Below are 14,552 nucleotides of genomic sequence, written 5' to 3'. Positions count from 1 at the left end.
ATCTAAAAATGACAACATTTAATTTCTAGATAATTCTGATATTTGCAGTAACTCTGGGCCTCAGTGTAAGCGTGCAGCTGATTTCATCTGTCCTAAATATGATAACAAAAACTAAGGAGGGCTGAATCATTCAAACATATAGACTAGGAGTGTAACACAGGTGTGTAGCATCGCTAACTAGCTAGCAACAAACCTGTAGCAAAGTGTGTAAGCTTTTTATCTAACTTTTGGCCCTCTCAATGGTGAGACCAAAAAAATCATTTGCTTGAGCTGCCAGTTAAGGTGGTTGAGACATCCATGACATGTTATCGATGAAGTGGCTCAGGGATGGAGGAGAACCCTAGGCAGGCCCTCGACCTACTGGAGAAATCTCGGTTACCTCAGTAATGCCTTGGGTACCCCCTTGGAAGAGCTGGAGCTGGGGGTTGGAGGTTCGGAGGTCTGAGCATCTTTGCCTAGCTTGCTACCGACATGACCATTCTTCCAGAACCGCTTGTAAGGTCAGAAAGTGATATTGCACAAAAAGGCCTGACTGTGCTCTAATTTATCTCAAAGGTATTGTCCAAAAGTGGTGTTCAGGCCAGTCAAGTTTTCGCATGTTAAACTCACTCATCCATGGTCTTTACAACATTGTTTTGTGAACTGGTGCGCAGTCATGTTAGAACAGATGGAGGCCATCCAAACTGTTCCCACAAAGTTGGAAACATGAAATTGTCAAAAAGTTCTTGGTATGTTGAATCCTTAAGAGTTCATTTCACTGGAACTAAAGTGCCGAGCCCGACTCCTGATTATTAGTTGTTTCAAAACCTTCACAAGTTTTAAATTTGCAGCCAATCGCAGAGCCAGCCAGCCAGCCTTCATTCAGTCTGTTGGTGTCACCAGCACCAATGCTGCTCCCCAAGAAGAACCGTCATCATCTAGTCCAACAGTAATGTATACAGCAGTGCAAAATTTAGTTCTCATTTGATCAGCTTACAGTTATTTTTAAAAATTATTTAAAGATAAATTATTTTAAAAATAACTATTTAGGTCTCCCATCTTCTTGTGGTAAATCGATTGGTTCTCGTACAGTGCTTTTCTACTCCACTGCAGCACAATTTGGCAAGCTCATTTTTGCAATGTAAAATTCTTGATTAAATAAGAAGTTAATTTTCTTTTAAAAGCATATAATTTTTCACCATTTGATTACTTTCCAGATGAAAAGATAAGACTTTTAAAGAGAGAAAATGCTTTAATGCAGCCTGGGCAGAAAAATAATCAAATCAGGAACGGTGACTGAACTTAAACCCTAATTTTTAAGTTTGTATTTTGTTGCATTTCCTCGAGGCTAAGCTACTTAGACTGAGTGAAAAACTTATTACTTTGGTATAATTGGGAGCCAGGATATAGGAGGTTACAGGCTGCTTTCACAATAGAATGAATCAAATATTTGCATGACAGCTGCGTAATCATGGATGTGTTTTGGCTTTTGTCAAGTGTGTGAAAAACCTTTGGACTGTTTTTCTCTCTTAAATGGGAAGGTAATTACAGTCCTTGCCATTGTATAGAATTAAGTCAGCGGTGATCTCTCAGAGCAGATCTGAATATACGGGTCATTACTGTGTCAGAGCAATTTCCGCAAGTATTCTTGTAAGACTGGTAACTGAATAAAGCCACCCAGTGTGTGCATTTTACCAGCAGCATTTTGAATGTTTCTGTAAGTGAGGATTGCTCTTTAGGTGAGAAAAGGTGTGTTTGATTTTCCTGCAGCTGTGGCTTGTTGGTGGAAGGTGTGAAGGAAGATCATTTAATGAACATTACAAAGAAGGAACCTGATTTTTTTCCAACTCTTTGAAGTTCAAAGCAGAGCCCTGAACTCTGTCCTCGTATTCAGGACTTCACCAGTAAATTGGTGCCTTTGAATAAATAAATGTTTTACCCTCTTTGAGTTTTGCACTTTTGTTAGCACATGTCCTTTGACCTTACATTGTGGTGTTGCTAGCTGAATTAAAGCAAGGCATTTTAGATCTGTCAACAAGCAAACGGCTAACACGTAAACTAATCTGAAGGTGAACACACAGGTATGAAAGCCATAAACTGTTCTTGTTCAGAGTATCTGTAGCTAAATTAACATAGTATAGTTTTTATTAGTATCTTTTCAGGGGTTTGGCTGCAACTGAAAAGAAAAATGTTTAAAGATGCTCCTCAGAGTATTTTCTTGGCCTTATTGACTTCAAAAACAGACTTGAAAAAGCTTTCTCCAGGAATGTGCTCTACCAGTCAAAGGTCACTTTATACATACTACAAAATCCAGTACACAGATCTTCACATGGTTTATTCATTTTAATGCTGCAAAGTCATGTACGTTTGCAGTGACTTTGTAAAATGTTGCATGTTTTATAAAGTCCTGTGCGTGTTTGTACATTGACCTACAAAAAATACAAGGAATTACAATAGTTCAATTGTGAAGAAACAAAGGCATGAATAATCATTTCTAATTCCGATTCAGTAGAAAGCAGGTGAGAGAGAGCCTGGAGGTGCCTGAGATGGAGGTATTCTCTGGAGAGAAGAGGAATAAAAATCAGTAGGAGCAAGGCAGAATACATGTGTATGAATAAAAAGGAGATAGTTGGACAGGTGAACATGCAAAGAGTCGATATAGTGAAGGCAGGTGAGTTTAAACATTTGAGGTCAACCTTCCAAAGCAAGGGGCAGTACACAAGAGATGAACAGGAGATTCCAGGCAGGGTGGAACAGGTGGAGACTTACAAGATGGTAGTGAGACCTGCTATGATCTGTGGTTTGAAAATGGTGGTGACACTAACAAAAAGCTGGGAGACAGAGCTGGAGGTGGTAGAGCTGAAAATGTCAAGGTTTTCCTTGGAAGTGGTCAGCATAGAAGGGATTAGAAATGAATACATCAGAGGAACGGCCTGAGGTTGAGCAAAATTCGAAAGGTAAGGCTGAGATGGTTTGGACATTTGCAGAAAAGGGATGATGGATATATTGAACAAAGGATGCTAAATATGGAGCTGCCAAGCAGGAGATGGAGAAGAAGAAAACCACACAGAAGATTGATGGTTGTAGTGAATGATATGAAGAGGACTAGTGTGACAGAGCAGGATACTAGTGATAGGGTGAAATGGAGTCACCCCTATCAAGTCAGGCAATAACACTGAGGTAGTCATCTGATCTCAACCTAATATAGTATGTGTTTTGGTTGTTAAATACAAAAACTTGTGTTGTTCATCAGGTCTGGACTTCATGCACTCATAGAAAGCAAACGATTTTGATCCAATTTATTTAAAATTTTTCAATTACTTTTGAATCTCTGACGATCAGCACTTTGTAGAAAAATGGCTGTAATTTCTAAATACTCAAATCAATGCTTATTTTAGCCCCCTTGAAACAAAGCATTTCTGCATTTCAAAAACATCCTGATTGATTGATTTAAAATCTACTTTTGTCATTGTCCGGTGTTGAAGCAGCCAAACTGATAAATATTTAGAGCTGATAGTTTGGGCCTTCGACTTATCCCTAGCTATTGTTTTCTCTTCTCATAATTATCTTTGTCCTGTTTGGTTTGTTTCTGTTTCTTATAGCAATGGTACACTGACTCCATGAGGGCGATATGTGTTTGGCTCACTGACAGACTGGACCTGCAGCTGCACATGTATCAGCTGAAAACACTCATCAACATTGTTAAGGTAAATAAACGTGAAGTATGTAAGAGAGACCAAGCCTAACCATTTGATAGACAAAGAAGTCCATTTTTCCAAAAGGGATTGTTTGTCATTCAAAATGACCTATTGCGTTCAGCTACCACATTTTAAGCCATCTTTTCTTTTTAAAAAAAAATGGAGTGAATCACCCGAGACTGGCTCCATTCAATTAAAGGAACATCTTAGAATCTGGCTTATTTGTGCAAAAAGAGTCAGATCTGACAAAAAGGGAAAGGAAGAAATAATAAAGACATTGACGTGTCCTTGTAAGTAGCAGTGTGAAGAGGCGGGGAGACGTGAAGGAAAAAAAATGCTCAACTGTGGGCTGTTGTTGCTTCCAGCTCTCTTTGTCTTTTCATTGGTTGCTAATATACAGAGTTTAACTTGAAAGCAATGAGACAATGAATTATAATAGCCCTCATGTAAGGTGCAAACATTATTCCTTGCATGCTATCGTCTGTCGCCCTGGTATGGCACATAAAAGACTGCACGTCCTTGGGCCTCAGTCTTCCTGTTTTTGTCCTTTCGAACAGTGAATGGCACACACCTTATCCTGCTTAATACATTCCAGAGATGGTTTCTGAATTTTTTTTCTATTCCTTCTCTTTTTATCTTCTTCTCACCTCAACAGAAGACCTATCATGACTTCAGGTTGCAGGGAGTCCAGGACAGCACACTGAACATCAAAAGCTATGAAACCATCTACAACAGGCTGACGATGGAGGAGGCTACTGTGGCTGTCAAGGCAGGTGATGGCCTACGGGGCATCAGCACGAGAGACAGTGATGTAGAGGATGACTAAACACACATCTGCACACAACCGGTTACTGCTTGATTATCACCCTTTGTAATGGACATTCAATTGCAGTCTGTGACACACTACTACGCTTCACTAAGTAGTTCACACAAAGCTGAAAGAATAGTTAACAGATTTTTTTTTCTTGTACTGTGGCTGAAATATTGCTGTGGTGTTTCAACAAAGACAAGTTATCAATTAGTGCTAGATTGCATTGGCCAGAGAGATGCTCTATTCTGCTGTAGTTGTTTTGCTAACAGCTCATCAACAACTGTTGACGCTCTTGGCATTCAGAAACCTCTAAGTTTTGGTTGTACATCTCCATGGTATTTTCTCCACTGTTTCAGTTCTTGTCTGATTTACAATTATATACAATTTATTTCTATAACATAGTGATGCACAACATGTGCACATATGTTAGAATTCTTGAAATCAGTAAATAAAAAGACATAAATCTAAAGTAAATGTAGTGAGATGCAGTATTTTTTTCTGAAATGTAATAAGGTACAAAAGGGGTCAAATGGGTCAAAAATTAGATGTACAAATAGACTCAAGGACAGCTGGAGTTTTCAATGGTGGTTTGAGGGAAAGTATCTCAAAATTTTTAATCCTTTTGAGTCACACCAGTTGATAACGTACCAAACTTTCTATATTAATAATTTGCAAATTTGGCATATGGAGGGGAGGGCTAAACACAAAAAATACCTAATGAGAGCTTATCATTTCCTTATAGCTAAAAATTGGTTACTGATTCCCCCGTTTCCACTACATAGCCAAGTTTGAAACTATGGAGCTTTTTAGCCACTACTGATGAACCATCCTGGTAGGTATAGTTCACTGCAGGTAGCTGTACTATATAGTGTTTATATGTAATATAGAGTTTACACACATTCACACAAATATGCAATATGAGATGCTATGAGTGTTTTCCAGTCCACCTCATGATAGAGCTAACAACACAATAACCAGTCGTAGTAAAGGAGGTGAGTAGTCTTACTTCATTATAGGGGTGACTGTAGGCAAGGAGGTACAGTCACCCAATTGGAAGTATGGTGGTTCCATCCCTGGCTACTCTAGCCCAGCGGTCCCCAACCCCCGGGCCTCGGACCGGTACCGGTCCGTGAGTCGTTTGGTACCGGGCCGCGAGAGTTGAGGCTCAGGTGTGAAATGTATAGTTTTCAGGGTTTTTATCGGTTTTCAGCGTTATTTTTGTTATCGTTTTTATCCTTTTATCGGTTTTCCTGGGTCTTTTCACGTGTGTTATGAATAAATCTTCTTTTTTTCTGTACCGGTACTAGTTTTATTTTGTTGTATTTATCCGCGACACCTTAAAGGCCGTTCCGTGAAAATATTGTTGGGCATAAACCGGTCCGTGGCGCAAAAAAGGTTGGGGACCGCTGCTCTAGCCTACATGCCAAAGTATCCTTGGGCAAGATACTCAACCCCAAGGTGCTCTCCGATTTTGGTCATCAGAGTATGAATGTGTGTGAATGATAGACAGAGCGCACTAATGCATTAGATGTGACTATCAGTGTTTCCCAGATTCTCTGCGGTTTGATTTATGGACATACAGCCATGCTCTGGTGCAACTTTGTATAGTAAAGCTTAGCAATTGGAGGCGCTTTCTATTATGTCTTTGCTCACAGCTGTAGCCTAACGTTGGAAATGCCCTGTACCCCAGATTAAAACAAAATGTTTGCTAGTTATTTATTCCCTTCAGCCATTTGCTGCATTATACAGTACATCCTATAATGATTCTACTTACATGTAAAAATTGCTAAGCTAATAGCTCATTTCTCCCTTCATGGTAAGTGAATGGACACATTCAACTGGTACTGAAGTAATGCATTTTTAGGGGTGTGGCTACATGTAGATGCTGACAAAGGCACATGTAGCTCGTCTTTGCTTAGGTTTCACATCAGCAAATTTAAGTTACTGATGTCTTGATGCATCATCCAGGTAAGGAAAACCCCAAAAGTTGTTTCTGTTCATCTGGACGTAGCGTTTGTAGTTGAAGATTTCATCACTCATCTAAGTGACTTCTTCAGTCTCAGCTGAATGCAGCTTTCCCCAACCTTATAAACAGTACATTTAGATAATGACTGAAACTGATCAGTGGATGTTGATCAATGGTTATGGCAATTTGTATATTAATGGTCAAGAAACTGATTTCACAGCCCAGTTTTCATCAGTAGGGTTTCAGTGGACCACTGAAATGACAATTGAACATTAACTCTCAAGTGATCAAGCTACTTAAGACTAAAATGATCAAATGGGGTCATTTCATCATTGGGAAGGTCAATTGTGTCCAAGTTTCAACCACCAGGTGATCTTGCAGCATTTTGAGGTAGTCCTTCTTGTTCCATCCGCTTTGTGCACCAGTGCCATTGTACCAGTACCACTGGCTGCAGAATAGCCCCAGAATAATGGCATGCTTCAATGCCATCATACTCTTTAGCCCCAGAGCATGCTTGACAGTTGATACAGTATATTTAATTTTGAAAGCCTCACAGTTACTCCTCCAAGTATACCTGTTATCGTTCATATCATTGTGGCCAAATAGCTCTATTTGTTTCGTCTGGCCATAAACCTTTCTCCAAAAGGCATTTGGGTTGTGCATGTGGGCAGCTGTGAATTTTAGCAAATTCCAACTGTATATTTAACGTAGCTTTCCATTGTCCTTGCCACACCAGTGAGCCAATTCCTGTTTAAAAAACAAAACAATATCATACATAATAATTTCCATGCTTAAATGCTTATAAATTATGTTGTGCAATTTAAAATGTGATTTGTAGTCATCCTTCAAGAGCCAAGCTTCAATGTTTAAAGTTCATGTCAGAAGCTCTGCTACATACTGATTTCAGTGTATTCTTCAGATCAAATGTTTGCAATAATCTGCCAGTTAATTTAACCCTCTGATCATGTTTGTGTCGGTCCTAGTCCTGGGTCTTTTACCCAGCGGTTTGAATTTTAAGATATTTCGAGTTTTTACTGTGAGCTCATGATTTGCTCTTTTGGATGTTGAGACCTAACTTATATCATAGCTCTTCATCTCTGTATCTACACCGAGTTCCAAATTATTATGCAAATTGTGTTTAAGTGTCATAAAGATTAAATAAGTTGTTTTTCAATTAAACTCATGGATGGAATTGTGTCTCAGGGATTTGTGGATCACTGAATTAATCTCGGAGACCTGTGATCATGAGTTTGACAGGTGAGCTCAATTAAAGGAAAAACCACTAAAGAAGGATGTTCCACATTATTAAGCAGACCACCATTTTCAAGCAATATAGGAAGGAAAAAGGATCTCTCTGCTGTTGCATGAAATAGTTGAATGCCTTGGACACATAATGAAAACCTTAGATATTTCACAAAAATTTAAGCATGATCACCATAATGTTAAGAGATTTGTGGCTGAGTCAGAGCACACACGGGTTCATGCAGATAAAGGCACAATGAGGAAGGTTTCTGCCAGACAAATACTTCAGATTAAGAGCAGCTGCTAAAAGGCCATTACAAAGCAGCAAACACATATTTGAATCTGCTGGTGCCTCTGGAGCCCTGCAAACATCAAGGTGTAGGATCCTCCAGAGACTTGCAGTTGTGCATAAACCACCCCTAACTAATGCTCACAAGCAGAAACAGCTGCAGTGGGCCCAGAACTACATGAAGACTAATTTTCAAACATTCTTGTTAACTGATGAGTGCCGTGCAACCCTGGATGGTCAAGATGGATGCAGTGGTGGATGGTTGGTGGACAGCCACCATGTCCCAACAAAGCTGCATCGTCAGCAAAGAGGGGGTGGAGTCATTTTTTGAGCCGGAATCACAGAGAGAGAGCTGGTCGGCTCCTTTAGGGTCCCTGAAGGTGTCAAAAGGACCTCTGCAAAGTATGTGGAGTTTCTGACTGACCACTTTCTTCCATGGTAGAAAGAGAAGAACTGTGCCTTCTGCAACAAAATCACCTACATGCAAGACAGTGTCAAATGTCATGCTGCAAGGAATACCTGTGCATCATTGGCTGCTATCAGCATAAAAGGAGAGGAACTCATGGTGTGGCCCTCATCCTCCCCTGACCCCAGTCCTATTGAGAACCTTTGGAGCATCCTCAAGCAAAAGGTCTATGAGGGTGGGAGGCAGTTCACATCCAAACAGCAGCTCTGGGAGGATATTCTGACATCCTGCAAAGACATTCAAGCAGACACTTTCCAAAAACTCACAAGTTCCATGGATGCAAGAATTGTGAAACTGCTATCAATAAAGGGTTCCTATGTTAATATGTAACTTGACCTGTTAAGATGCTTTTGATTGAAATGGCTTTTGATTTCACTAAAATTGATCTACTAATGCTGCAAATTTGACAAATAGCCATTTTCAATTCTCTATAACCTATAAAATGTTTTGACACTCTGTGTTCGTAATAATTTGGAACAGTGCATTTTAAGTTTTTTATTTTTGAAAACATACTGTTTTCATTGGGAGGTTTGTTCAGTAACATTTGAATTATACTCTAACGGTTGATGACTCGAATATTATGCCGACTGCCATTTGAATCGACTATTTAGGAAAATCAGAGAAACATATTATTTGCATAATAATTTGGAACACGGTGTAGTCCTTTCAGTATGATAGTGTTAGTCATGTCTCCATGTTTATCTCTGTCACTGTGTGAAGTTCACGTCTTAATCTTATTTTGATAGTTCCTTGTCTTGTGCGTGTTGTGTGAAGTTTTGCTTCCCCTTTTCTCGTTAGTTATTCTGTTCACCTGTCTTGTTTTGCCCAGCTGTTGCCTCCCAAATTTTCTTGTGTGCAGTTGAGTCCTAGTTGTTTTGTCCTCCCTTACATTTTTTTCCCTCAATGATTTGTGTATTTGATTAATTGTTCCTGGTTTCCATCTTGTTTGTTTTGTAAGTTCTTAAGTAATAAAGCTGGTATATTTCTGTTAAGTTTTGCTAAATTTTCCAGTTATTTTTAAATGCATGAAATATCAAAATATATATATAAAAATAGACTGAATTGACACGTAAAATGTAAGATAACATGTAAAACCTGTAACTGTGAATAACCTTGGACTCCTGGGGACGATTTGTTTAATTCCTTTTTTTTATTTTCATGCTATTTCGGCTGTACTGAGTGAATATAGCTAATATTTGCCAGAATATATGGATTTTTATTTTCTTTTATAATTGTTTTGTCAGTTCTTTAAATTGGCTTAAAATAGTTAAAGACAGAAAGACTGCTACATCCCAGCAGCCAGAGGTTGGATCCCAGAACCTACACACCATGACACAATTTGTGCACTATTGCTGATGGATGACACTCAAACTGTGGCCATGACAAACCTGCATGGGAAACACTCAGCAGCTTATGTTGACACACATGGAGGGCAGGCTTGCATAGGGACGCTCATTTTGGACAATGTTTACAGGTCAAAAAAATCTAATCAATTCAAGTCTGCAGCGTGCCACTGCAATCCCCTCTCGTCAGCAAATGTAAGGGCAGTGTGACTTTTGCACAGATGGAAAGAGAAGAGCTGGCAGCACCATGTGTGAACCTTACATGCAAAAACCACAGCCTGTCCATTTGCAGCCTCTGCCCCACCTCAGCTGGAGTCCCTCTTCTTTAAAGGGTTCAAATCCAAAAGCTATAATTAATATTTGATATATTTAAAGTGGAAAATCTTTGTGGGAAGGTGGCATTTTTCTGCTAGGTCCTTGAGTGTCAGTTTTTGTAAAAAAAAAAAAAATAATAATAAATTTGACACTGTTGAAAAAATAAAACTGCATGGATAATCATGTACTCCTTAAATGTATTTTATCAAAATCATTTTGTTGTAGTGTAGCTTTTTAAGCATACTGGTCTTTAAAGGGTTAAAATGCAAAAACGTAATTAACATTTAATATTTATTGTTCAGACTGAAGTAGTTTTAAAAGAGTTATTTAAATTGGAGAAATACAGCATTTTTTGGGGAATGTGGCTTTTTTTGTCCTATTGATTTTGAAGGATTATATAAGGGATAAAAAAAATTAATGGAAAATTGAAGGATTTTCCAGATAACAATTCATATGACTCGTTATGGAACACAAAATATTAAAGAATAAAGGGGTAAATGAGAAACAATTTTGAGTTTTAAACAGAAGTGAGGTGTGTCATGTGGGAACTCTGCAGTGCAAAGTCGAAAGTGCATAATTTTCATATCTGACAGGATATAAAGTTGCATGAAGTCCAAGTCTGTAGACCTCTGAGACTGAATTGTTCTGGGAAGGGGTAGAGAAAAACTTTCTGGAACATTGAAGGTCCCAATGAATACAGTGGCCTCCATCATCCATAAATGGAAAAAGAAGAACCAGGAATTCTTCCCAGAGCTGGCTACCTGGCCGATCTGACTGATTGGGGTAGAAAGCCGGAGAGGTGACCAAGAACCTGTTGGATCCCAATGGTGACTTTGACAGAGCTCCAGTATTGCTTTGTGGAGAAATAAGAACCCAACGTACCCTAAGCACACAGCCAAGATGACAAAGGTTTTGTTTTTTAATTGTAATAAATTTGCAAGATTTTCAATGATTTTGTTCACTTTGTGCTTATTGGGTATAGTGACCAAAATGACCAGAACTAAGAAAAGTGAAATCAATGTTTTTGAGAAACTAAACTACTGCCATAAAATATACTACAATGTAAAATGGATGACTTGGAAAACTGGAGTTGCTGTTCAAATATTTGGTTGGGCTCTCTCTCTGGGAGGAAGGGCAAGGTGCTGATTGGTGTACTTTCTTCAAAAAGTGGCTCCATGAGGACTTGGTGATTATATCAGCATGCAGAATTGGTAGTGGAGCTAAAGTTGAGATATGGTCTCCTGCCACCTGGGGTTGTGATAGTGAAATTTCTGGACTATGCAGACAAACTACGAGTCATGAAAGCCACAAGTGAAAGGGAACAAATACTCCATGACAGCCAGAGAGCCCCAGCCTCCCCTGATGCATCTGTTGACTTCCAAATGTGGAGTGTGGAATATGGAATAGCTCATCTTGTGAAATTTTTGGAGACGTTCAAGAGGAACCAGACACATCTTCACACAGCACTGAATGCAGAGCTTGTACACAAACTGAAAACCTTTGGTTCTTGGTAAAGGTGAAGTCTGACAAAACATTCTGACAGTATATATCTGGCAAATGTTACCTTCTGTTTTGAAAAGGCATCTTATTACTCGCTTGATGGTAGCCTTAACGACTGATAAACTGAGTATAAATCAATTAATAGCTTGGAGTGTTTGGCTGCAACAGCTAAAATCCATGTGGAATTCTGGTTTGTTTAGCATCACTTACTGTGATGATGACAGGGGAACACCAGTTAGGCTGTTGTTTAAAGCCTTTTGGATACATTTGTTATAGGAGGGAAGGGTGTATTTCACTTGGGGAAATAAATTGAGTTATATTTTCATTCTTCAAAGGCAAATCATTTTTGTTACCAGCCTTTTCAAATCAGCTCATCTTTATTTTTAATGTTTTTAAATTTAACCCAACATCACAGCAAAGCATGTAAAAGACAAGCTGTGGATGTCATGCGTTGTCTCACGTGAGTGTGAAATGGACGTGCATGCAGAAGTTAGAGTAAGCTGAGTTCCATCAGTGGGCAATGTTTTATTTCAAGCCAAAATGAAAACAAGCATTTAGAGAGACATTACTAATACATTTACATGTAAATTCATTTGCCATCTAGCTTAAATCAAATCAAATCAAATCACTTTTATTGTCACATCACATGTGCAGGCACACTGGCACAGCACATGCGAGTGAAATTCTTGTGTGCGAGCCCCACAAGCAACAGAGATGTGCAAACACAACAACACAAACGAGCAAAATACAAGAATGGCCAACCTGAAACTAATAAATATATGTACAATATATAATAGTGTATGCATTTCTGGATGTGTATACTAAATATTTTCCTACGTGTGTGTGTGTGTGTGTGTGTGTGTGTGTGTGTGTGTGTGTGTGTGTGTGTGTGTGTGTGTATATACACATTTTTACAAATTAAATAGTAAAAAAATAAAATAAAATAATAATAATAAAATATATAAAATATACAGAGTTGAGACATGTGCAAAACAGTGGCGTAATCTTACCTAAGAAGGAGCCTGGAATGTACTTCATACCTTTCCTGGTCAGCAACATTTTTGCTCAAATATATTATCTCCCCCTCCTGGTGTGCAACTTCTGCATGTGTGCATTTCGCACATAAAAGAGGCAAAGTGTAACATCCACACAATGAACCAGTGTGTCTATTACAAGCTTTGCCCTGTTGATTAATTACAAGGTCATATGTCCTCTGAACTTTAGTTTACCTCTTGGAATGTAAATGACTAAAGTAAGTCATGAGTAGAATAAGACGATGGAAAGCTAAAATAATCCATCTACAGAAACCCATGGATAACTGTGGACACACACACACACACACACACTGGGAGTGGAAACGCCTCAGAAACATGAACAGCTAAAACTAATCACAGATGATGAAACAAAGAAAGTAAAACTACAAGACGCAAAAAGAAAACAACTAGCAAAATAACATAGAAACTAATGTGATTCAACAAGATACAAGGGAAGAAAAGGGTAGCACGAAACTGAAAATCTCTAACCACATGAGTCTACTTCTAAATGTACCAAAACTAACAAAGACAGTTAAATATAATACTGAGAAAACTAATAATTTTTTTTAAATATTTTCTGCTTGACTATCTCCAATTTGCATAAAAATTTTATGGTACCAACTTTGAACACAGGAAAGGAGCCTGACAGCTGAAGGCTCTTCCTCCCATGGTACTTTTAGAAAGTCCACGCTTCACAGTGGGACCATGCATATAAAGACCATCCGTGCACCCTTTCTTGCAAAGACACGGCGGGGAACCAAAGATCTCAAATTTGGACTCATCAGACCAAAGCACAGATTTCCACTGGTCTAATGGCCCAAACAAATCTCTTCTGCTTGTTGCTTTTCCTTAGTAGTGGTTTCTTAGCAGCTATTTGACCATAAAGGCCTGATTCGTGCAGTCTCCTCTGAACAGTTGATGTAGAGATGAGTCTGCTCCTGGAACTCTGTGTGGCATTTATCCGGGCTCTAATCTGAGGTGCTGTTGACTTGCGATTTCTGAGTCTGGTGAATTTATCCTCAGCAGCAGAGGTGACTCTTGGCCTTCCTTTCCTGGGGCGGTCCTCATATGAGCCAGTTTCGTTGTAGCGCTTGATGGTTTTTGCAACTGCACTTGGGGACACATTCAAAGTTGCAGCAATTTTGACTGATCTTCAGTTCTTAAAGTAATGTTGGATTTTCATTTCTCTTTACTTATATTATGGGAAGAACCATTCAGCTAAATTCTAACAGTTGTTAAATGGGGCTGTCAGCTGTGGACCATCCTGACTTTTACACAACACAACTGAGAAGCCAAGAAATTCCACAAATAAACGCTGACAAGTCACACCTGTGAAATGAAACCATTTTAGCTGACTACATCATGAAGCTTGCTGAGCGAAGGCCAAGGGTTTTTAGCGCTGTCAACAAAGCAGGGGGAGGCTACTTTCAGGAATTTAACATATCAGACATATTTAGAGTCATTTATCAATATTTTCTTTGCTACATAATTCCATATATCTTGATATGTCTTTGGTTTGTATCTACAATGTAGAAAGTAGTAAAAATAAAGAAAAAACGAATGTGAAGGTGTTTAGACTTGTGTGTGTGTGTGTGTGTGTGTGTGTGTGTGTGTGTGTGTGTGTGTGGGGACGGGTATTAACATCTTCGTGGGGACGAAAAATTGGTATTTACTATACTTGTGGGGACAAACAGCCCTCGTGGGGACCAAAATCCCGGTCCCCACAAGTTTGAAGGCGTTTTTGAGACTCAAAATGTGGTTTTAGTGTCAGGGCTGCAATTAGGTTATGGTTAGGTATGTGTGTGTTTGTGTAATTTAATGTTTGTTTTCAGTTTCAGGGAAAATCATCTAAAATCTGAGAAACAGTGTTGGATATGTAGCATCTTTATTCAATAGGTAACTAACGCAA

The 14,552-nt window shown here is 38.9% G+C and overlaps 1 protein-coding gene across 2 annotated transcripts in view; it reads left to right on the top strand.

The window, feature by feature from the left end:
- The window catches only part of cadps2 (Ca++-dependent secretion activator 2), a 191,916-nt gene extending 182,483 nt beyond the window's left edge, over positions 1-9,433 (top strand). For both annotated transcript variants that reach the window (XM_076886194.1, XM_004556192.3), the window contains exons 26-27: positions 3,582-3,686; positions 4,333-9,433. In XM_076886194.1, coding sequence (XP_076742309.1) covers positions 3,582-3,686; positions 4,333-4,503 — 276 coding nt within the window. In that variant the 3' untranslated portion in view covers positions 4,504-9,433. The remainder of the gene's footprint in view (positions 1-3,581; positions 3,687-4,332) is intronic.
- The last annotated feature ends 5,119 nt before the right edge of the window (positions 9,434-14,552 follow it).

The sequence above is a fragment of the Maylandia zebra genome, linkage group LG7 (assembly GCF_041146795.1).
Source record: "Maylandia zebra isolate NMK-2024a linkage group LG7, Mzebra_GT3a, whole genome shotgun sequence".
Classification (NCBI taxonomy): Eukaryota; Metazoa; Chordata; class Actinopteri; order Cichliformes; family Cichlidae; genus Maylandia; species Maylandia zebra.
The sequence above is the reverse complement of the archived record's forward strand: the minus strand, read 5'-3'. Positions and strand labels throughout refer to the sequence as shown.